Source organism: Python bivittatus, unplaced genomic scaffold (genome assembly GCF_059951505.1).
Source record: "Python bivittatus isolate LINGU-HERP-01145 unplaced genomic scaffold, Pbiv_v1 ctg000670_np1212, whole genome shotgun sequence".
NCBI lineage: Eukaryota > Metazoa > Chordata > Lepidosauria > Squamata > Pythonidae > Python > Python bivittatus.
Window position 1 is genome coordinate 5,428,673 of NW_028277094.1, and position 24,280 is coordinate 5,452,952.

General features: G+C 37.8%; 1 protein-coding gene across 2 annotated transcripts in view; it reads right to left on the reverse strand.

Annotated features, from left to right (window-relative positions):
- Window positions 1-24,280, reverse strand: part of PCDH11X (protocadherin 11 X-linked) — a 552,416-nt gene that overhangs the window by 107,602 nt on the left and 420,534 nt on the right. For both annotated transcript variants that reach the window (XM_088151587.1, XM_088151586.1), the window contains one exon: window positions 22,909-23,107. In XM_088151587.1, the coding sequence (XP_088007713.1) occupies window positions 22,909-23,107 (199 nt within the window). The remainder of the gene's footprint in view (window positions 1-22,908; window positions 23,108-24,280) is intronic.

The window sequence follows — 24,280 nt, forward strand, 5'->3', positions numbered from 1 at the left end:
CCAATGAACAAATGGCTTGGACAGTTGAAAATATAACTAGGAAATGGGATAATCTGACGCTCCAGAAGAATTTTCCACCCATGCAATCTAGCATGAGAAAAATCATGTCTTCATTTCTTCAAAATGAATGATCAAAGTCTTGTGCAGACAAAACACTCCATATTAAGAAAATGACAGGCTGGGGCAACCGCAGGAGAGGTAGTGGTAGGAGGGGTGTCAACAACATCAAAATGAAGAGAATCCTTTTTAAAAAATGTGTGTCACATGCATTACACACATATAAAAAGGGGTGGGCATCGATCGGCCAGTGATGCCCACCATTTTGACATCATTGGCCTCTCCTGTGGACTGCCCTGAGGACAAGGCAAGGCCATCAGATTGATGAGTCCCCTTGATTTAATAAGACAAGCTTCTGTGCACGTGGGGAGGTCACTCATCATCTCTGTCCTCAAAAGAGGGACTACAGCAAGGCACCATTGACCAGCTGCTTCTTTTCTCCTCCTTCTCCTTAATGCATGGTAAGAATTTAGTGGAAGTATTCCCAGAAATATAATTTAGGAAGTTTAATCCTAAATCTTCTAATAATCAGTAACCCTGAATTGAATTACTTGCAGCTGATCTTTATGTGCAGTAAAATCATACGATACAGCCTTTCATGGACTCGATCATTTAAACTTCAAGGTGGGAAATCAAATGTTAATGCTTTCCCCTGGATGGAAATTACATTTTATAAAGAAAACTAGTGCCTCAAGGGAAAAGAAAAAAGAAAAGTATCTGGTTAGTTTTTCTGGTATAATAATTCTTCATCGGTGAGGAATTTTTCAGAAGGATGTGTTTAAACCCATTATTTCCTCTTCCTGTGGCCTGAATAATGCAACCTGGGGGACGATATACAGAACCCATAATCACAATGAATATATAGCTGGGCTAATTATTAAAGCAATCAGGAGTCTCACATCCATATCATAATGATCATCTTATATTTTTATTCTATATGACTGGTTAAATAGCTTGTAACAGCCTCCAGAAGAACCTTCAAGTGATTATTAAGAACCCTCCCTCTTTTCCCTTCAAATTAACTGGGATAGCTTATCTCTCATCTAGCTCTTAAATCAGTGACCTTAAAATCTGCTCAACAGCAGTCATGCTAAAATGCATTTTCACTACCATTTAATTGTTCATATTATCCTTTGGCTTTAATTAGAAATTTGTCTAACTGTTCCCAATGCAGGCCACAAAAGTTCTGGGTTTCACATTGGAAGAACAACATTAATAAGACTTGTAAAAATATGACTGCTGAAATATAATGATGGATCTTGTTAAATTCAGTATTTAAAAATAAGAGGTTGATTATGGTATTCAGCATTTGGGGCTATAACTTAATTGGGAAAGGAAGCTCCAGCTTTATTTATCTGTTTATTTATAAATCAAATTTAGACGCCACCCATCTCACTATCAGTGACTCTGTGCTTTCTTTCTCCACCCAATGGTCAAAGCAGTAAATGAACAGCCTCCCATTTCAAAGAATCATATCCAAGATCCAACTTATCATCAAACCAGCCAACCAACCACCAGTAAGTGTCCAAGTGACTTAATTCACAAACTGGTCATAGAAACTGGTTTCAGAAGACCATCCAAGGATTTGGGCATGTATCAAGTATAACTTTTCTACCGACCCTCTGCTTTTGGATTTATTTCTCTATTTTATGTTTGCTGCCATTTTCCCCAGTGACATTCCCAAGAGTGTTGGATATCATATTCAAAGTATTGAAGGTGCCATTGTAGTGTGTGTGTGTGTGTGTGTGTGTGTGTGTGCGCGTGTTTGTTTTTAGAGACAAATATTAAAAAAGTGAACTGCTGCTAGTGATAAATATAAAAAAAAGAAAAGAACTGAAAGCATTCAGAGAATATTTGCCAATATATTACATTTATCTTTCTCAAAAACTGAGCGGTACCCACTATTCTGAGCCCTGGAATAGGGCGCATGGCAGGTCTGGAATGAATAATGATATGTGTCTTATAAGTTATTCACACATTCATGTCAGAGATTCAAGACAAAATCCAGTGCCAGGCTTGGAAACAGCTTTTCTGTAAAAAGCATTAGTGGCTTTTATTATCTGGAGCCAAGAGAGATGTTGAATTTTTTTTTTTCAGTTCCCATTGGGGAATCCCTCCCCTGCCCCCCTTTTTTTTACTGTTACAGGAATAATAATAAAAAGAGAGAGAGAGCTGCATCTTCAGCCTTTCTGTTGAAGAACAGACATAACTATAACTGTTCATTCCAGAAACTGATCATAAATAATAAATAGATTTTTGAATGGAGAAGCTTTTCTTCTTCTTCTGAGAAATTTAAAAAGATGAAGGTAAAGTTTCCTTCAAGCTGAGCTCGGTTCCTGGTGACTGCATGAACATGTCCATGTAGTTTTCTTTGGCACAGACTGAAGTGGTTTTTTATTGCCTTCTTGTGGATTATTTTTCAACGACTCAGTTTTGCTTCCAGGCCTGGTAATTCGTGATGACCTCCCATCCATGTACTAACCAGGTCAAACCTCACTTATCTCTACGTTCTGCCACGTGAAGTTCCCTTTTTTAAATTAAAACAGATCTATCCCGGTTTTCTTCTCTCCTCTTTCACTAAGAGGATGCATTTGGAGGCATGAGGTAGATGAATTTTTGCAAAAACCAAGATTCTAAATGCAGTCTACTCGGGTGTATTTTGAGACTATGGGAAAATGTGTTTTAGCAGATGTAATTGTAGTTGTTTTATTTATGTCCATTACTGTGTCTAATAAGTAGGTCCAAACAAGGGTAATTCTAGATATGTCTCATTCTCCACTCTAGGATTTAAGTTAACTGTGATTAACTATAGATAGCAATTTCAAAGGGACTGATTTGCCATCAATTCACTTTTATCCAGCCCCATAGACTTGGATGGTAGATTCCCATTCCAAGAATGCAGCACAGCCAAATCATTCATTCTTTCTGGCCCCTCCCAAAATTAAATATGGAATTTGCAAGATTATGATGAATATGTAGGATAGTGTATGGAGCTACCGGTGAAAGGATTTGGTAGGACATCAAACTCTTCCTTTCTGAACTGACAGAATAATACTTTTGTGGCACATTTTAATTCTTAAAACAGTTGGACACTTTTTTAGTTTGGGGGAGAAAGAGATGGGCCAAAACCTTGTGGCGTTCTTACAAGTTTAAAATCCCTGCTGGCTGTAAGTTAGTAAAATAAAAACAAAAGAAGGAAGAAAGGATCCCACCTTTAAAGGGGTCTTCCCATTGCTTGAAATAGCTGGTTATTTAAATATAATGTCATTTGAGGACATGGGGAAAAGACTTAGGAGAACTCTAACTCTGGCCTTCCCATTCACTTGTGGTCAACAGGCTCTTATTTGGGTAGAAGGTCTTCTGAAGTCAGAAGCTGCTGTAAGGGTGGGAGAGGCAAAGTCACAGCCCTGACTTTGCAGGGCCCAAAAAAGTAGATATACTTTGTTTTCCCCCTCTCCCTCTGCCAGTATATTAGAACTCAGGGTCCTTTAATAAAACTGATTTGCAAGTGATTCCAGGCAAACCAAAAGAAATAATTCTTCACCACAATGTAAAATTAATTTCTGGAATTTATTATCACAAGATGAAGTGCTGCTGAGTGATTTAGAGGACTTTGATGACAGCTTAAGCAAAGTCGTGGACAAATAGCATGTGACAGGAGGAGCTGCAATCTGAGTACAGCTATCCCATATGGTGAGCTACTGAATTGCAGGTGGCAGTCTTAATCCCTGAGCTGACTCCATTTCCCTAGACTGTCTACTGAATTTTCCTAGGAAGGAAGAGACCCCCCCCCCCAAAGCTTCTGTCTGAGCCTTGCTTAAGTAATAAGCCATAGTGTTTTTCTATATCCTTGGTTGTTTCTCAGGTTCTGACTTCTGAGACTCAGAATGCATGCATTCTGAAAACTCTACTAATAGAAAAAGCAGTGAGTTTTGCCAGGCAACAACTTGCAAATATCAGCTAGGGGAAAACAAATTTAAAGCTCCGAATCATTTTTCTTAAAGGAATCATTTTGCTTCTGCTGGACATTTTCCTCTCGTAAGTTTCCGGAGCTCTTAGACATGGCAGATTTAGTAGCTAGAGAACTCCTCCCTCATTTCTCCCTGCTGTGTTTTCCAATTTTGTAAAGAGGAATTGCGAAGAGAAAGGCTCGCATGCCCTCCATCTAACTTTGCCTTTGGCTAGAGCATGCATTTGGATGGAAGAGCATACAGCTCAGGGACATTGCTCTCTGTCTGCTTGCTGGAGAGAAAGTTCGTATTTTCAGAGGTGACTGAGCATTCTTGCTATAGCTGAGGACTCCTTAGTAAGAACACAGCAAATCATTTTGATGTTTTGAATGAAACAATGCCCAGTGCATATCTTCTCCAGCAGGTCCAATTTTGTGGTAGTTCTAAAGATGATTAAATATTTGTTTATATAATGCTGTGCTGAAAACTTCCTGGGCCTTTCCTTCCATCATTTTAATTCAATTTCATGGAAATTAATTACTTTTGATCCTCCTCCATCCCCAAAGATGAAGAAGCTTTAGTGACATTCTCATGCTGAAGGTTTCTGGCACATAAATTAGGAATTGGTTGAGAAAGGCATATGGGTATCCCATCTTTCATGATCAAGTAATCTTCTCTGTGGTATACAACTTCCATGGCTTCTCAACTTTTAATTTAATTTGAACAGAAGATGTCACAAAGGAATTCCTCTAATGGGCCTTTCTATTTTTCAGATTGGGGTGGCAGCAATTCATGCATCAAGAAATGTATAACAAAACAAGTTTCCACAACCTTGTGAAACCCATAAAGAGGATTAAAATGAATTCTCACACTAAGAAAAAAAACCAAGACATCTTTTGCAGGGGATGAAAACTTGAGGAAATGGAAAGAGATGTTTGGCACAGTAACATGTAGGGTTAGGAATTTGGTACATTTTGTTGGGATTGTAGTTTGACCAATCACGAAGTAATCGTACTTGGTAAAACTAGCAACAACGTTCGGCACTTGCTACACACATTTTAGAACTAGCTTAGGAATCTTAAAATCAGGGTTTGAAGTTGAGAAGAGCAATGGACCAGACATCCAGTATTTTTAACATGCTTGGCCAATTCAGAGTCTTGCATCATTCATCTGACTAAATTATTAACTTGGGTTGTCTATGCAAAATGCACAGTGAGATGAGCGGCACGTATAAATCTGAAAAACAAATAAATAAAATACTTAATGAGAACTGGGTGCATGTTCAGTCCTCTGAAAGAAATGGGAGCTAAGGTTCAGCATATAACTTAAACCCTACATTCCAACACTGGTACCAAATTGTCTAGATACTGGAACACTGCTTGAAAGATTTGACTTTGACATTTTTGCAACTCCAAGGGCTGCAAAACCAGCCTTTCTGAAGTGGGGGATACTCGTGGCGAAAAATAAAATACACAAAAGCCTGTTACAACCCATTCTGCTTTGGCATTGTTAAGCCCGGATTTCAATCACGATTTTGAAGAAAAGCCAGTGACTAAAATCAATCGAACTACTGAGTCCTATTCATCAATTTTTGCTTTATTGGCAGCTTACGCTTGGAAAATTAAGTCACACAAAAGAAACCTGAATAAAGAGAGGGGAAAACCTGTCTGTCTGATAGTTCTGTTGCCAGATATTATCTCAGAGACAAAGACCTGCTTAACACTGGGTCTCTCCCGCTCTTCTGATTGCAATCTCATTTCGCTTGTCCTTGGTAGTGTTGTGTTTGCTGTGACCTCCAACTTGTTAAATATTCAGCAGAAAGTTTATGGACTTTCCCATAACCTTGATTAAAAGCCTATCGGGAACCCAATGCTGAACCAAGAACTTTTCACTTTGCCAAGCAACTGGAGTGCTTCATGCTGATTTCTGTGGGTTAAGAGGACTTCTAATCAGCAGTTGAAGGGCCAAAAGATGGGACAAGGGAATGAAGGAAGGGTGGCTAAACCCAGCACCCATTCAAAATTGCTTTTGTCTTTTCCAAAGGAAAAGCAACGTCTGCCATACAAATCACTTGCACAGCAGGATTTCTCTTACATACTGAAGGAAGTTGATTTGTGTATGTAAATAAGGGGATCCTTAAAAGATACATTTTCAAACACATTTTCCCCATGCAGAATTCCCCCCATTTTCTGAAAGCTGAACATTTTTAAAACCATGTCTCTCCTTAAAAGCCAGTGACAAGGAAATGTTGTGTTCAAGGAGGACAGGAGGAAGAAGAGAACAAAACGACAGACTCAGCAAATGAAATTGACAAGACTCTTGAACAGATTCAAAATTGCAAATACAGGCAGGGTCGGGGTTTTGAGGGACCTACATTCCAGATCTTCATCAAGAGCAACCCTTATTTCCTAATTCAAGTGGGCAAGACTTTTCTTCTCCTTTGTTACTCCATCTGCTTGGGCCATTATTTCTGCCCACTTTATTGACATGCAGAAAGAGAACTGAATTTGTTTATACAGTCCAATCAGCTTCCATTTTAGTTTTTGAGAAAAATGCTCCAGAGTGTAATTTTTGAAAAAAGACAACATATATAATGCACATAGTGGCCATTCATGTTTCAGAACAATGTCATTTCTGAGAGCATTCTGGGAAAATAAGATGACAGTTGCCAGTGGTTGCGGTCAACATTAGCAAGGACTCCTAGGTCTGGACTGCAAAAATCCCAGATGATCACTGGCTGGCAGCAAGAGACACCCAAAACTCTACCTCTTTGTGGCCATCTAGTCATTGTTGGGGGTTTTGTAGTTCACACTAATATAGCAGAAAAGGTATCTCCTAATCTCCACCCATGAATGAATGATGAAAAGACACCGAAAATAGATCCTGTTTGTTAATATGGAAAGGAACTGAGAGGCAACAGTTGAGGGGTTCAGTCTTTTTATCTCAACTATCCAGACTGAGGCTCTGAAATACAGAGGTGTGATGAGTTCTGTAGGATCATCTCTCCTCCATAGAGTTTTAGTCTGGGATTTTTCTATCAGGCTTTGTCTGCAGTTTTCAGTTCCACCTAGGAAGAAATCAGAACTTTTTCCTAGGGCTCTTGTCCAGTTGTAGCATAAACAGCTCTTCGGCATGGCTTTCTGATCATAGACCAGGCAACTAAAAGTGTGGTAAAACTCTGCTTATTATTTTATGAACTGGAGCTGGTAGAAAGTCAGCAGTGATTACTGGAAGCCTGGAAATAAAAAAGAACCTAGATTTTCACTCCTGTCAACAACTATAGAAAATGCAGTAGCCTATTTGCCAATCAACACCTTGTGTTGGGAGCCCGTTACACTTGTGCAATTCAAAGTGGTGGCTTTGACTTCTCAAGCTCTATATTGCTCTGCACCTGGATATGTGCAGGAACACATTCTTAAATACTAATTTACCCTGCAGACATGGTTGACCCAAGGGACGCTGCTGGTTGTACCCTGAATCCATTAGGTGAGTGGGGCTGAAGCACAGAGGCAATCTTGGTTGTAAGGCCTGCCTTCTCAAATGTCCTCCCAGTTGAAAATAAACCTGGATTTCACTCAAAATGCTTCCAGATAGCATTTACAGATTTGACCAAGGTCACCTAGGTTGTATGTATGGATTTTTTAGGTATGTTTTCTTAGGGATTGAAAATATTTCAATTTAATTTTCTTATTGTGTCTTGTGTTTTTGTTTTTCAAATAATTACCATGGATGTTTTAATATTTATTTACTGGGGATGTTTTATCTGTACAGCACGGTCAACTGTCAGGTGTTCTATGAAATCTGGCAGCACATATGTCAGAAAAATAAATGTAAGTAAAGCATGGGACATTATTTGTTGGTTCCACAACCAACAGGGATAAAAATGTGGACAAGGGATCCATCATATTTAATGCTTTGTTAAGAGCAATAGTGTGATATTATAATTCTTTTTTAGATCAAGCTTTTTTCATGTGTGTGTGAGCATGTCCATCCATGCACTGTTATCTTCTAGCAATATCCTGAGAAATATTTTTAATACTCCATGGTATAAACAAAGAACTAATTGCTCCCAGTGAGATCCCAGGCCTATGGAAGAACATTCATTACCTCGTCTTACCTTAACTATTCTTGCAAAGAAGAGATGCGCTCATTAAGTTTAGACTTTAGCAACCCGAACATATTAAAAAAGAAAAGAAAAGAAATTTCACTATGGTGGTCAGTAAAATTGTTGGCAATTCCAATCAGTAATCTCATAAGGGATGCAAAGCACAAGATAGCTACTCATGATAATAAACTAGAAATTCATGGATTCAACAATGGAACAGGATTAGTTTCCAAAATATGAAACTAACAGGCTTCTTTCTTTCCCAAATACTTGTCATTCAAAAACTTTTCTACCAGGAAAAAAAAAGGAGCAAATGTTTAATAATGTATCAGAGCAGAGTTGATTATACAGTGTAACAGGCTATCATTATTCATTTATGCGTCTTCAGCCAGGTAAGCTGATGGGGTTTTGACAAGCAACTCCATAATAAAAGTCATATAGAATGTTATGGACACATTAAGAATTAATCAGATGCTACACATTCCAACACAATGACCCAACCTTTTCCTCCAAGTGTGAGCAATCAGACACAAAGGTGATGAAAGTGCTAAAATAAAGAAGTGTGAAAATAAAAATGTCAAGTGTTTGAAAAGAAAATAAACTTTCTGACATCAACTTTTTTGGGGGGGAAATAGAACTTGGGATAGAAGAGTGGCCCGATCATTTTATACTGTATATCTTCTAGATATGTAAATTTGTCATCAAATTTATAGGAACATTATTAGGCACCTGATGCTTTTTACAGTATGGCTGTCTCTGAGGACAGCTTGGATAACATGACCTGTTTCACTGAGGTCCTGTAACTTGACCTTACCTGAAATATGTATTTCAGGTAATACATATGTATTGTATTGTAGTTGACATTCTCAGTGCATCCTGTGATCCATGTACCGATGCCTGCCTATCCTCCTTCATGTCAGGTCAGCTGACTTCAACCTCCATTTTTAATCTCCAAGAACGTCCTAGAGCTTGAATGGGTAAGTTTTGGAATGTTGAGGTCTACCTTTTCTTGGGATAGAGGTAAGCCTCACGCAATGACTATGTCATGCTAGAGGGATCTGCTATATAATACCATTGATTTTATTCTGATCAACAATCACCAGATGACATAAAACATAATGAAAAAAACAAATTGTGTTCAGCCTTGCACCAGCTGCTGTTTTCATTGTGACAACACAAAAATTAGATCTGTATACAGATGATAGATGATTTCACATCTGAGCATAGAAGCTAAGGAGATGACCTTCAAGAACATTCATTGATGTGGGTATTTATTTTTTAACTGTTTGTGGGTTTTACTTTAATTGTGAGCTGCCCAGAGTCACCCGTTGGGGAGATGGGTGGCATACAAATTTAATAAATAACTAAACAAACATAATATGTGGCAACCATTAGTAAAACATGTGCTTAGCTTGGAAAATCTGAGAAGCATGAGAAAGAAACTCAAGATTGCCCCACTTGACTCTCTCTGGTATAAGAGGGAGGGAAGAAGAAATGCTATCAGGCTTTCGAGATTTATTGATAGCTTATATAATTAAATTAGAGTTACAGTATTTCTTGTGGTATGCATTTTCTAATCTGGTTTACCTCTAAGAGCAGAATGAGAGAAGGAGGCTTACATAATAATTATCCATTCTTCCTGGGCATCGATGCAGTAAGGATGAAACAAAACTATTCTGAATATCTCTGCAGAAGTTATAATATACTATAGTAGCACGCGGTGAATTGCTTTCATCTTCCCAGATCTATACATTTTGGGGTTCTTTGTATTATTATTCGTGTTTGCGTGCACGTGTGTGTGTGTCCTCTTTGGAAAGTATTACAGCCTATCACAAAGTTTTCCACCTTTTCTAAGGCTTATCATGTTACAATAATCTTGAAACAGTAGGAAACTGCATCACTGTTTTTCATGGTTTGGCCACCAAGTTTTGGCAGCACAAAAGGAAAATGCTCCAGAAGTTGCCAAGACGTCTGTCTTATAATAAATGATCACTACATACTAACTGCCAACTTAAAGTTCTGGGGAATCTCGGCCTAATTTTTAATTTCTACAGTACTGTGGCCCATAAGGATATCACAGAGATGCTTTGGAGCAACATGGAAAATGGAAAATGGGGACTTACTGTGGGAGGTCAAGGCTATCAGGAAGGAGGGGGCGATTCCCAGAGGGGAAAGGAGACCAGAGGCAGCACAGTCCACGGGGGAGCAGGAGAAGACTAAGAGATTCAGGATAGCCACTCCCTAGAATCTCCCAAGGTATATCCACCAGTTGCTGTAGTATAGATTTAGTTTGGCAAATGCTGTCTGTGAGGTGTAAATAAATAAAGGAACTGTACTTGACTGGGCTGTTTCATCACTGTTCTTGGGCTGGGCCTGACACTTATACAGTAGCTGCCAGTTGCTGTGGTCAGGTAAGACCATGGCTTGGAGGGGACGTTGACCTCACTGGGAATCTTGAAAGGTATTTGCTGAACCCTTGTGGCAGCCAGGAAGTGACCCTATTTTTAATCCTCCCACTAGGCATACTACACAGCCACTATTACACAACGTCTGTGTGCTCAGGAAAATAATTTTAGCAGAGCCTTCTAACTTTCTCAAATCTTTTCTCCCTCTCATCATCTTTCTTCAGAAAAGATTTGCATCTCCAGCTTATTTTTGTCACTGCCTGGCTGAGCTCAATAGAGGCTGGGGAAATGAATGAGAATAATACTTAAGATCTTTTCATTTGATCTAAAGCATTTTCTTAAAATTGCCAATCTAGCTACAAGAACTCTCACACAATGATAACACCAGCTTTATTACACAATGACTGAGAATGAATTAGCACTGGCAGAAGCCAAATTCTATTCAATATGGTAGTTATGTTGAATTTCTTTGCTAACCTAAGGTTAAATACTAAAATAACAACAACAATAATAAAAATGCTTTAAAACAATTTTCATCGATGAAAGAAACACATTAATTTATAAAAAAGAAGGCTGTGAAGGAAATGGAAAAAAAATGGCATATTGTTTTGTAAGTGAAGAGAAATCACTGCAAACTTCATTACCTATGATATGACTTTTTGGATTGTACTAGGATGACTCAGACTTTAATTTAATCTTCTATTTTTCTTTGTGTAATTAATTCAGTTCATCTTTGGCACATTTTTATGTGCAGATGTTTTTGCAGAGGCACAGTAGGAAGTGTTCAGCAGTTTATATTTGATTTAACCAAAAAGAACATGCTTCTAAGCTACATGATGAGGAAGGAAGGAAGGAAGGAAGGAAGGAAGGAAGGAAGGAAGGAAGGAAGGAAGGAAGGAAGGAAGGAAGGAAGGAAGGGCTAAGTCCAATCACTGATCTTGTTATTATAGCTGTAACTGCTTCATTTTCTCAGTCTTTGTCCCACTAGTTACATTTAAAGTTGGAGGAGAGAATTAGTTAAACAGAAAGAAATGAAATGAAATGTGTGGTTTGATTTGTATTATCTAGATAGTAGTTTCTCGGCAGGTTTAAATATGGACAGTTTGAGTGGCATATTAATTATAAGTTACTATAAATAGCATTTTTCAGCCTATCAACTCTTTTGTAAATGAAGGATGAACCATGCAACCACAGCTTACAAATTCTCTACCTTTTTTTGTCTATGCGTCTGCAGGGCTGATCTTGAATCCACGAAGGGCAGGCCCAAACAGCAGGACCTGCCCAAAGCATTTTGTTCCTTCATCCTAGGAACTGGATGGTGGCACACTTCTGTTTAAACAGAAGCTAACTAGTCTGGATATGTAAGTTTTATTCAATACTGGGAAGAGGACAACGTCCTTCATGACACATTCAAGCAAGAGACTGTTAGAGACCTTAAGAAAGTTCATGTGGAACCCATAGCTTTATCCACCCAATATTTTGTCATATTTCAGGGCCAATAAGAGAGCCTTCATTCTGTCTTATGGCAGATTTGGATCAGGACTCCTACCTCATACGTTTCCACCAGCCCAAGCTTCAGCAGCAACAGAAGGTCAACTGTATGCATTATTTGACAGATGATAATCCTTGCCTTGCCAATCTCATATATGTCATTAACAGTCAGAGAAAACCAGGGGCAGGGTTTCAGAATCTAGCTGGTTTGTGGAAACTTCTCTTTTGACAGGAATCTTACTGAAACCTTCCTCAGTTTCCCTTCGTTCATTGCTGAAAATTAAAACTGGTGATGTTAATTTAATAACAAGGGTTTTCACTTGAGAAAATCAAGGGGCAAAATCACTTGCAGGATTTTGCCCCTTTCGATACACATTATAATTAAGTAACTTTAAAACAATGTCCACCATTAATATCTGCTGATTTATAAAAGTTTCATTGCAGGCCTAATTAGTTGAGCAGAGAAGGTCACAGTGAACCCACATCTTTTGAGGGCAGTCCTTCCAAGGGTGCATTGCCTTCTTCCAGGAGCACCTCTTTTACATTTGGCATACTCCTGACTTTGACATCTCATAATTCCATCTGACCATAGCAGAAGATTCAGCTTTGACAACATTCAATATCAGTGCATAGATGAAATTGTCTTCCTCCTATCTATTTCGGTTCTGTAGTGCCATCTTCTCCAGTAAACACTGGGAAATAATAATTTGAGCTACAACTATCTGTTTAGCCAATAAAGCATGCTGTGTTATGGCCCACTGCCTCTTTTGCCAATATCAAGTTTCTGATGACATCCCATATCATCTGAGACAATATATATCATTTGAAATTGTGTTCTTTGATATTTTTCCCCCAGAGCTGGGCCTTTCAACTATTTTTACCTTTTCCATTTATTCCCCAACACAAGCCTTTCACCCTTGATAATCTTTAATACCTCCAAGTTTATTCACAGATTTTTTCCCCACTCCAGAAACATTACAATATATCTCTTGTTAAGTGTCGTGCATGACCTTAGAAACATCCATCAATATATCTGCCTTACTGATAAATAAACCCAGTTCCTCTATCTGTTTGTGCCTTGACTTATCTCATTTGATTTTTCTAAGCATTTTGGCTGTTTATTTAAGCTTTATTTTTTTTCATCTTAAAATGGAGAACATTGACCATTTATCAAATGGTCAAAATTTTGCCTTTCAGTCCTGATGTAATATGAACTTTATTAATAATACCTTATTAATAACACATCAGTAACTTGTCCTGGTCAGTTGGATTGAAAGGGAATGAAGATAGATTAAATTTAAATATTTTCTAAATTCACATTTTGAATCTTTTTCTTTCATATAGACCAAGTCTTCTCATCTGCAGAAATCCAGTACAGGTATGCACACACACACTTACAAGTGGACAAATAACTCCGTACCTCTAGATTATAAGTAAATTAACCTTCAATTACAACAATCAATGTATCACATTGAAAGAGGCAATCTATCTTTTAAAAAAGTGTTTTTCTTCAAAGAATGTTTGATGTTTTATGTTACAGATGCTTTCTCCAATAGATCATTGCAAGGACAATTGAAGGTGAGTATAGGAAATGAAAAGGCAGAAGAAGAGCAGAAAGAGGTGTGTGTGTGTGTGTGTGTGTAAATAAAACAAAAGGAAGATGGAAAGCAGACGTAGGAAGATGGAAAGCTAAATTATATTGCATACAAATCTTTTGAGATTGTATGTGAAGTCCAGGTAAAGAATGTTTCTATGAACATAAGTCTCCCCCGCAAATAACTGACAAAATTCAAGACATCTGTTCTATTTTCTGTATTTGTTACATGAAAGTGGCCAATTTTTTCCCCCTCGCCTACATTCTTGTTTTAATCTAATAGTTATGACATCCTGTTTGTGAACTTTAAGAACTTTGTTACATGCTTAACAAAAATAAATGGAAGTATTTTTTTGTCCCCATGCACGCTGCCCAAACTCAACAGATACAACTCATTCTAGCATAGAGAACACCACGATACGCTTATACTTACTGGCCATACAACTGGGAAAATGAAGAAACTTTTTGGATGGGTGGGGTGGGAGGGAAGTGGCAATGTAACACACTGCCACAATAATGGCAGAATTCGAAAGCCCCATATTTATGAATTAAAAGAACACCAACACACAATGGCCTTGATGAACACCTCTGCAAGTCTCTCTCTCTTACATTCGTTAAAAGAATCCCTTAGGATTTTGTAAATAAAAGAAAAAACTGCATTTTTATGAGATCCATTTTTCGGGGGAAAATCCTATTCATACTTATTGTGTAATTTGGCCTTTGCACAAACTGAAATTGATTAAACAATTTAATCTAGGGCTTTACCTAAAGGTCAAGCATACGGAGTACCTCATTTATTTTTACCTAGATGACCACTCAGTATGCCTCAAGACCAATCCAGAATATCTCTCTCTATCTCTCTATCTTTATTTATTTATATTTCTAGGTATCAAATTATATTCTGTTCCTTTTAAAAGTAGAGGTGTTCATCACTGTGTTCATTATGTATTTTTATTTTATTACATTGCTCTATACCACCCAAGGCCCTCTGGAATTGGGCCCCCAAGTGCATGCATGCATACATACGTGCATATATACTGTATGATACATATATACATCATATTATGCCTATTCCCTTACTGAAGATTGGAATATCTGCAGTAAGAGCACTCAGTTATGTTTTTTACACGTTCACCTCTATGTAACAGGATTTGTATTTTAGATGCACTTGTGTCCTTCTTGAGAAATCCTCTTCCTGCAAGAGTCAATTTCATGTGTGGTAAGATCTTTAATGAACCCATTAGCCTTGGAAGATAATGGCTGATATTACTTATTAGTCTTCTTTATTTGGCTGGTTCATTTGCTTAATTCTGGAGATGGTAGGACATCTCTCGTCCTATATTTAAACACAGGTAGTAAAGGTAAGGTTCATCCAAGAGAAGTTGAAAATCGGTTCAGGGGCAGATGAACATTGCCTTCCATAATGGAGCCTCACATGTATTAGATGCAACATGTGGATGAGTTAAGTTGCCCCCTGGAGATCATTTTAGTTCACTGTCCATGTCAATATCACTTTAGGCATTTCAGCAGGAAGTAGAGTAACTGCATTTGCTACACTTGTCTGAGTAGCTGGTGCATCACACCATATCCTTTACTTGTTTAATCCCATGAATTTGCATTAGCCATGTCATTATTTATCACCTTGCATTAATAATCTACCTTTCTTCCATGAGAGAGCTCAAATAGGTACAATGGAAGCTTCCTATCAATGCAGTGGCTATATTCAAGAAGTTAGTTGTGATCTGTGTCATTCACACCAGGTATGGCAATAAATCTCCTGAAGCTTCACTGACCCAACACAACTAGTTGCAGGTAAGCAAGAAGCTGTAAACACAGAGAAGACCCTCCAATGGTGGAACACAGAAATCAGGCCATCTCTCTCTCAATCTGTCTTTCAGTTTCAGGAATTATATTCTAGGCCTTTTTCTCCCTTTTTTTCGGGGGGTGGTGGTCAGATGATTTTTGGCTATTCTTTTCCAGACCTGGAAAGTCAGAGACATCTGATCAATGTTTACATAATGGTTTCTGTCTTGCCTGAGAATTGTTGATTCCCACTCAACCATCTTCAGCCCTTACGTGAAAAGAGATCCTTCTAAGTATTATAAAAAGAAGACTGTAATAAAACAACTACTGTATGGATTTCACAGATACTATTTCTTATCTTGTTTCTATCTGGTTTGATAGACTAGCTGGGCACAAGTAACATTGGAATATTACTCCATCTCCTAGCTCCAACCTCATTCTTGAATCAATTTCTGATTTTATGACTTCCTTACAGAAAAGCAGCAAAAGATTACAACCTCTGTAGACAAGCATTCTTCACCTTTGCAGGAATCTGTAGCAGTGACAGTTACTAATACTTTTAAAACTTAACAAGAGTTAACGATTAACATTGTATTCAAGAAGATTTTAGACGTACTTATGGACTTGAGTGTTCCATGGGACACCAGCAGTACCCTAAACAATATTATTCAGCTCATTATTTTTAACTATGCTTGAATCCTAGGGTGGTTTAATATCATAAACTGTAGTAATGCAATAATCTTTGCACCCTGCATTAGCCATAGCAAGCTCATTCTAACATCAAACCACAAGACTGCAAGTTATAATACAAAGACAGACAGACAGGCAGACAGATCTGCAAAATAAATCCCACCTTTCTTTGCAGCCTTTGCTGATGAATATTGAAAACATCTGGAATAATGAGATTATGCTATGGGTATATTTGCAGGCTTTGTGATTCAGTAATGGCTGTCATGGTGGGGGAAGCCAATCACAAAACATTCACATACCAGAAGACAAACTGAAGTGGTTGATGCCCAATATGTTCTCTAGTCCCTAAAACTGGATGTTTTCCACCACCCCAGTTTATCCTTTGCCTCTAGTTTGGTCACATTTCCAAACAAATCCCTGGGCTGCAGATATTTAGTACTTTTATTTTCTAATATGGAACTCCACGATTTTCTTGGAAATAAAAAGGATGTTTGATGTTGGTGCTTTGCAGAAGGCCACTTTCCTCTTCATTGGCTTTTCAAAAATAGAGACTCTAAAAATCAAGGAGGCTCAGAGCTTGGCAGGCACTGGGTTGCCCACCTCATATAAGGCTAAATGAGACAATACATAAAATTCTTATTGCACTGTTCCATCTATTATTATTATTATTATTATTATTATTATTATTATTATCATCATCATCATCATCATCATCATCATCATCATCATCGTCATCTACAATTAAATTCACAGTTTAAGACTGGTGGAAACCTATTAATTCAACTCCTACTCAAGGACCTAAGAATTATTAAGGTAGCATCTGAGAATATAGGCAGTACCTAGCAAGATGGGTTTTTTTTTTTGTAAAATTAGGGTTGTTCAGGTCTGAGAAATGCAAAATTTCCAAATATCAAGGGAGTCCTTTAGGTATTGTTCCAAGGGCTCCAATCACAAATGGTATAACAGCAGATTTCTTTTTCCATAAGCATTCAACTTCAATCTGCAAGTCCTGGTATTCTGTATTTTTTCTTTTATTATTAATATTATGGTTGGACGCACAGTCAGTCAGATGTTTAGACTGGATTTGGCATTTCTATCCACCTACTGAGTCCTTCCCAAGGACCTGGGAGGAGGGGGAGGAGGAGGAGATGATGATGATGATGATGATGATGATGATTTTGGTGTAATATTGCAAAAACATACATGGTGGGCAATTAGCAGCAGCAAAGGTCAGGAAGAATGCTGGTGAGTTTCATTCCCTGCCTAAATTTGCCCTGAAGTAGGTAAAATTGCTCATTTCCTTAGTGGCTTCCAAACAAGGCTACAAAAATGTGGGATATTATTCCTCTCATCCTTTCCCTCACTTATGTCTTCGGAAGAGGCTGCTGGTGCAGGTTGGTGGGAAAAACACACGTCATGAGAAACTACATTCCTGGCTTCCAAACCTTGTGAATTGTGGAAAAGACATAAAAGATGCTATTTTTTTATTCTCAAATTTCAGAGGGAACTCTGAAAAAGGTGCAATTTTTTTATTCTCAAAAGATGAGCAAGAAAAAAGGAGCCTGAGATAAAACAGAGTGAAAGGTGGGGTGGGGCAGTAAGAAGAAAAGCAGAAGGTCATCAAAAGGATTGCCTTATTGCTTCACAAATAATAGAAATATCAATGTCATATGAACTTTATTTTATGGTGTAGGCAGCCTACTTTAAAAAAAAAAAATAGAAGCAAACTTCATTGTAAAGAGAAGGTCTACCCTATTCTGTGTTGGCAAGGACAGTTATTTATTCCCAGTGACATTCCAGACCTTGGTGACATCAACTTTCTGTTGGCCAAGCCATGTGATTGCCATTTTCAAACAGAATTGACAATATAAGGGCTTCCTACACTTGGAGCTAACAGGCACTCTTTCTTTTATAAAACATGTATTGTATCTAATCTATATAGGATTTAAGATGGCCAAGATAATCTCATTTCCCAAACTACCAAGAAAAATCCTCTATCATCATGTGTAACTTTTCTGCATAAAGAAACAACTTTATTTATTTACTTAAAAGATTTACACGGCCACCCATCTTAAAACCCAACTCTGAATGTTCCACTCTGAACTTCTCTGAATGGCTGTCCATTTTGACCCCAGCATTATTTAACACATTTACAAATGGTTCTCCCCTCGTAGAGGCTTGAGATGATACATAAAGATAATAAATCTCAACTGATGTAATATTACAGGCCAGAGGAATCTGAAACCATAGAGGAACAATTATGAATCCCTAAAGACTTAGTAGAAGAAAACCATCTTCAATATTGCACAGTAATCTAAGTGCCCTGTTGAAGAAGTTCTGCTATAGTATGGTAGAATCTTTTCATATTCTCTCTAGATGATAGACCTGGGCTTCCATATATTCTGGCCCTGTTCGATTAGGGATTTACAGCAGGAATCAGTACTTTGAACTGTGATCTCAATTAAACTGGATGCCCCTGGAATTGATTCAAGAAAAGAACCCTTTTCATTCAATACAACTAATAAAATGCACAGTTGTTGGAAGTCTGGGCCAAGCATTTCCCACTGGTTGAAGTTTTGGATAATTTTCAAGGGCACACTGATTTTGGATGTATTAGTGATTAATACATGCATCATTCTAGTAAATATGGTCATTGGAAGTAACAAGCTTTCCTTGAAACCAGAGGACTTCCCAGTCTTGATTCCCAACCACCATCACCACCACCACCAGCAGCTTTCTTTCATAGGCAGTCTTTTATTTCATGTCCTTCTGCATCTTTTTACTTACGATTTTGTCGAATGTTTACCTATAGATGCAGGGTTTTTTTTAGCTGCACATGTCCATATGAATGTGTAAATATACCAGCAGTAGATTTTTCTTGGCGACATCGCAGATGTAAGGGCAGCAAAATATAATTTTTAAGAGAGCAAGAGACCTTTAGTTAGGAAGATAAAGCTGAAGAATGAACCAAGAACTAACTGTGGAACTATTTTATAGTACTGGGGGGGGGGGGGGAAACAGCTATAAGATATGTCTCATAGAAATGACCCTTCTGATATTAGCATGATTGTGACTATATCTTCCAATTATTATGCCCTGCTTTTCATTTACCAAGAAAATGGTTGAACATTGCAAATAGAAAATTCTGCTGGATTGGGTGTGCCTTTGGTGTGACTGAGCAGAACTCTTCTTACATCCTTAGAAAGATCTGTGAGTATACATCTGGACCGAAAATACTCTACAGAGGAAAAGCACATAATGCTGGTTCAAAGTGTTAATTGAACATCTGTGCCAATCTGTATTTATGAAGTTTGTCTGTTTTGTCTGATTTTTTAACATCACATAGCTGCTTCTTAATTCTTCCCCTGTGATAAAAAAGATGGACACACCTGATAGGCCCCACCTCCTAAAGCTTAAGATGCTGTGTTTTCTGGACATGATGGTACATAATTATGACGGTACAAAAGATCCACTAATTTAAAATGGGAATGTACAACCCACTCTGTGATCTTTTGATCTTCATCAGTTTCCACCCCTTTTAATTCAAATATTTCAGTAATGAGTACCCTAGAAGTGATTTATGGGAACATTCACTGTAGGTTGTCCATAAAAGGTTGACTTCTCTCAAAGCCTGTAGTAAAGAGTTCAGCCATTACATTCTCTCACCTATGTGTAGCCTAATTAGATTAAATGTAGAAGATCAATCACATAGTAGTGTCTTGGTAAGATGAATTGCTCCGTCTCTGCAAATTAATTTTTAGCATGCCACTTTGAAGATGGTGGAAACCAGTGCAGTTAAGGAGCACTCCCAGACAGAATGCATATAGTCATCCTTTGAAAGCAAAACGTGTCCCTACTAAGAGGTTAATATTTTCTGTAACTGCATTTACCGCTTGATTATGAATAATATGTCTTTTAGCATTAAAAAAACCTGTAATCTCAATTGTGTTTCAAGGTGATTGTCAAGTAATAGTGTAAGAAGAATTGTGATAGACTAGATCAACAACCCACCTAACTCAACATTCTGTTCACATGTTCCCCTCCCAGATGCATAGGGGAAGCTGATAAGCAGGATATAATTGCATCCTCCAGGCTGTTGACTGCTTCTAATACAGAAAGTAACGTATAGAATTATGGCTGCGCAAATGCTTAGGAATAAGTGTTTTGCAATTTACAGGACCATGCGTGAAGCACCTGTTTTCCAAGTATTAAAGTAGCTGCATCTTCTTTCATTCATGAAGAACTAATTCAGTCCTCTGCAATCTGTCCCTGTGCTCATTAGCATACACTGCCAATTTACTCAGCTCTAACAGTCATTATGCCTGTAGTTATTCAGTGTCTTAACCTCCCCAAATTAGCTTAATCCTCTTTAAAAATGATATAAATTGATAGCTATCTCCATTTCTTGTGGTACCAAAGTCCCAAATTCCCACCACTAACCTTCATTGACTATCCCTTAGTTCTAGTATTATTAAAGAAGGAGGAGCTTTTTCCTGTCCGTTGTTTTTCCATACCAGGCAGATTTTCTTAACCTTTCCCCCCTCATCATAAGGGAGTTGCTTCATCCCCTTGAACCATCTGATTGTTCTTTTCTGTAACTCTACAGCATTACAACACACTTTTTGTGGTGGGGGGACCAGAACTGCATACACCATTCCAAGATAATTCGGAATATAAAGAAATGCATTATGATATTGCACAGTTTTATTTTTGATTCCTTTCCTTCCCTTTAATTCTCAACATGGAATTGGCCTTTTTCACTCCATGATTCCTTTGTTTGCCGTCACTACTAGCTCAACCCACAACAATGTGTATATAGAATTAGGAATCATTGATTGCTCAAAGGAGCATCACTTTACAATTGCTTACCCAGGTTCCATTTGGGGGAATTAGTTCTGGAGTTATTTGCTTGAGTTATTTTTTGTTTGTTGGTTGGTTTGTTTTAGCCACTCATCTTTAACTCCAGATTATTAATCAACTTCTTAAAATTCACTGGTCAAATACATATGCTTGGAGAGTTTCCCTCTTTATGGAATTTCATCATGAGAAATGTCATTTTCTTCCTACATTACTTCCTTTAACAGTTATCAATCCATAGGAGATTATTTTCTCTTACCCCATAATTGCTAAATTTACTCAGGAGTATTTGGCATAGCACTTTGTTCTGAAAGTCCAGGAAAAACAGTATCTGATAGATTATCCATATACTTGTTTTTAAACACACTTGCTACATTTATGCTACATAGCTATATGAAATAGTTGTTATATTCACCTGCTGAAGTTCAACACAATCCTCATGATGGATATTTTCTATTTTAAATTAAAATTACAAAAGATGTACATCAAGTTAAATCATTCCAACCAAGATTGAAGGGAAGGGGGGAATCCTATTTGAAACAATTGAAATACCACTTGGAGGCTAACACTACCTATTCTGACTAATGTTGTTGACACAGCTCACTACTACTGGACTATGGGTAATTAAATACTTTTTTTTTTTTTATGGTTATATTTTGGTAGCTTTCAAATAACTCCCAAACTATCAGGAAGGGGAATCAATTGCTCACAATAAAATGCTGCTGTTGAAGTCAACATCACATTAGTTGGGTATAAAAGTTCTCACTACACAACACTAATTATCCTTGGTATTGAATTTGAATGACCCATCAACACGAGGGGTCAGATAGTCATAGAAGAAATATAGGTGAGTCTAAACGGTTTGAAAATTTCTTGTAGCCAAAGAGATGTCTACTGCCTGTAGTAGTTAGTTATGTTAACAACAGTAGTTAGAGTAGATATGCTTAGGTTCCACAAGGTCTTTCATTTGTTTCAGATGGGATCCTATCTTCCCCTTCTACTGTGTTTGGACTTAACACAGGTCATTTCAGAGCCTTCGACAGACGAATGTAGCAAATATTTGTTTCAATTGCTTCAAGTGGGATAGCCCCTTCCCCTAATTAAAAATAACATAAGTAAATAAAGTATGGCTAAAAATAGTAACAATAATTCATCTTGGTTTTTCAACAGATGCTAAAAAGAAATATTTTGCTTTATCTCAGAGCAGCTGTGAAGGAGTGGATGAACAATTGGCTTCAAAATTAAACAGTAACATGATAATTTGGGTATTTTCTAAATGTAGGAACTGCTGTATTGGTTGTCTGGATCAATGAGAATTCGAAAACAAATCATATAAAATTTTATTTTATCTGATCTATTCATAAATATTAAAAATGCACTTTAGAAGCAACAGCTACATTCAAATCATCATCATCATCACTCAATTGGGGTATCATACCTTTGTCAACTTTGCTGAAATTTTTAGGTTCTTCAATTGCCCAGTCAAAATGGAAAGTCTGTCTTTGTATTCTGCCCAACAATGTAACTGAAATTAAAATAGAACCACTCAAGGCCAGGCTTTGCTTAAAGATTACCCTTTTCTTGATCCTATAGCAGTACTGCTCCTGATTCCTAGGGATTTTGTTCTGTGAATTTTTTCCTCCCCAAATTAGTATTGTCTGCTTTAAAGTTTACAGGTTGCCAAGCTTTATTCTTCCCCCATCTCAGACCGAAAGTTACAATTTGGACTCATCATCTGAATCTCATAATAACACCAAGCAAACCAAAGTAAAATAATCATTTAGAAAGTTGCAAGTAGAGAACGCATGTCACCTTTGGGCAGAATTATGATCTGCTTACCTTAACTCGTTTGGTTGCTTCCGGTTAACGATCACTTCTCTTGGATCAAGTCTCTCTCATGCCAGACTTCCCCTGGAGTAGTTTCAAAGTAAATATGACCAGATACAATTAACTTACTGGACTCCGGATCTGAATTGCCATCTCCCTCTGTCCGACTGTTGGGTGAGGTCTGCTCATAGTACTCCTCTTGCGGGAAACCAAGTGGCAAAGGATGTGACATACTGGTGGTACTGCTGGGCTCATGGTCTCCCAGCCCACTGTCACTGCAGCTTTCTTGAGACCCATCGGGGAGGTGAAATGTAACTCGGCGCTGGGACTGCAGAAGGAAGAAAATCACAGAGTTCCAACAATGTTCCCAAGGAATTGGCAAGTCCTCCCAACACCGGGAATGTATTATTTTAATTCCTTACAGCTAGTTTCTGATGTGTCTAATATGATGGCAGAGACCACCAGTGTGTTTACAAACACTTTCCCTAGCATCTACCAGACTCCCTGACCAAGTTGAGTTTTTTTCTTCATCAATTACACAGGAAACTGGTAAAGCAAATGCACCATCTTTATTTTATTTGAATGCTTAGGTTGTCTATAGGTTCCCACACTGATTGTGTAAACAACAAGCCAGGCAGATAACTTGCCTTCTCAGAAGAGACTGAAATCTTCCCCATTACACCAAAACCATGGGAGGAACAAAGCCAGTGCTGAACTGCCTATGTATAGGTTCCACATTGAAAGCAAAGTTACCTGCTGGAATTCTTGTGTTATTCCTTCATTTATTTTTTCCTTATTCATTCTTATTAACCTGAGCTCAGAGAGAATTGTTGTTTGGCTCTTCTTTCCAGTCCTCACTGTTGCTAAGGAGATCTGACAGATGTTACAGATATTTGTAAATCTGTATAAAGCTGTTGCATATAAACAGGCAATAAGCATCACACTTACTTGCACTGATGATGTTCCTTAGTTGGGTAATGAAATGTCTGCAAGCAAATAACCAGGCTCAGAGAGCACCAAGGACTCTACAATTTGGAAATCTATCTATCTATCTATCTATCTATCTATCTATCTATCTATCTATCTATCTATCTATCTATCTAGGAAACATCTAACAAAACTAACAAACAATAAAGATAAGCCAGTGGCTACTAACGAGCATCCTTTGGAGACAGTGAGTGTAGGGACTATCCTCGCCAGTTTGACTTCTATAGGGATAAAATACCTAAGAAGGCATTTTGGGAATGAAACTCTACTCATGACCATTTTGGCACTCCCAAAATATGCTGCCAAAGTTCCATATGTAACATATAAACATAAAACCTTTCTTCATTCTTTTCTATTTCAGGAGAAGGTCCTAAAGGATTTGTGTGGAGAACATCTGGGAGAAAGCCATGAAGTTCTGTCCTCTTTAATTGTTCTATAAAACAGCTGAAGAACAGTGTGTGCATGTGATATATGTGTCAGTTGTGTGTGTGTGTCAAAAGAAGGATTTTTTTTT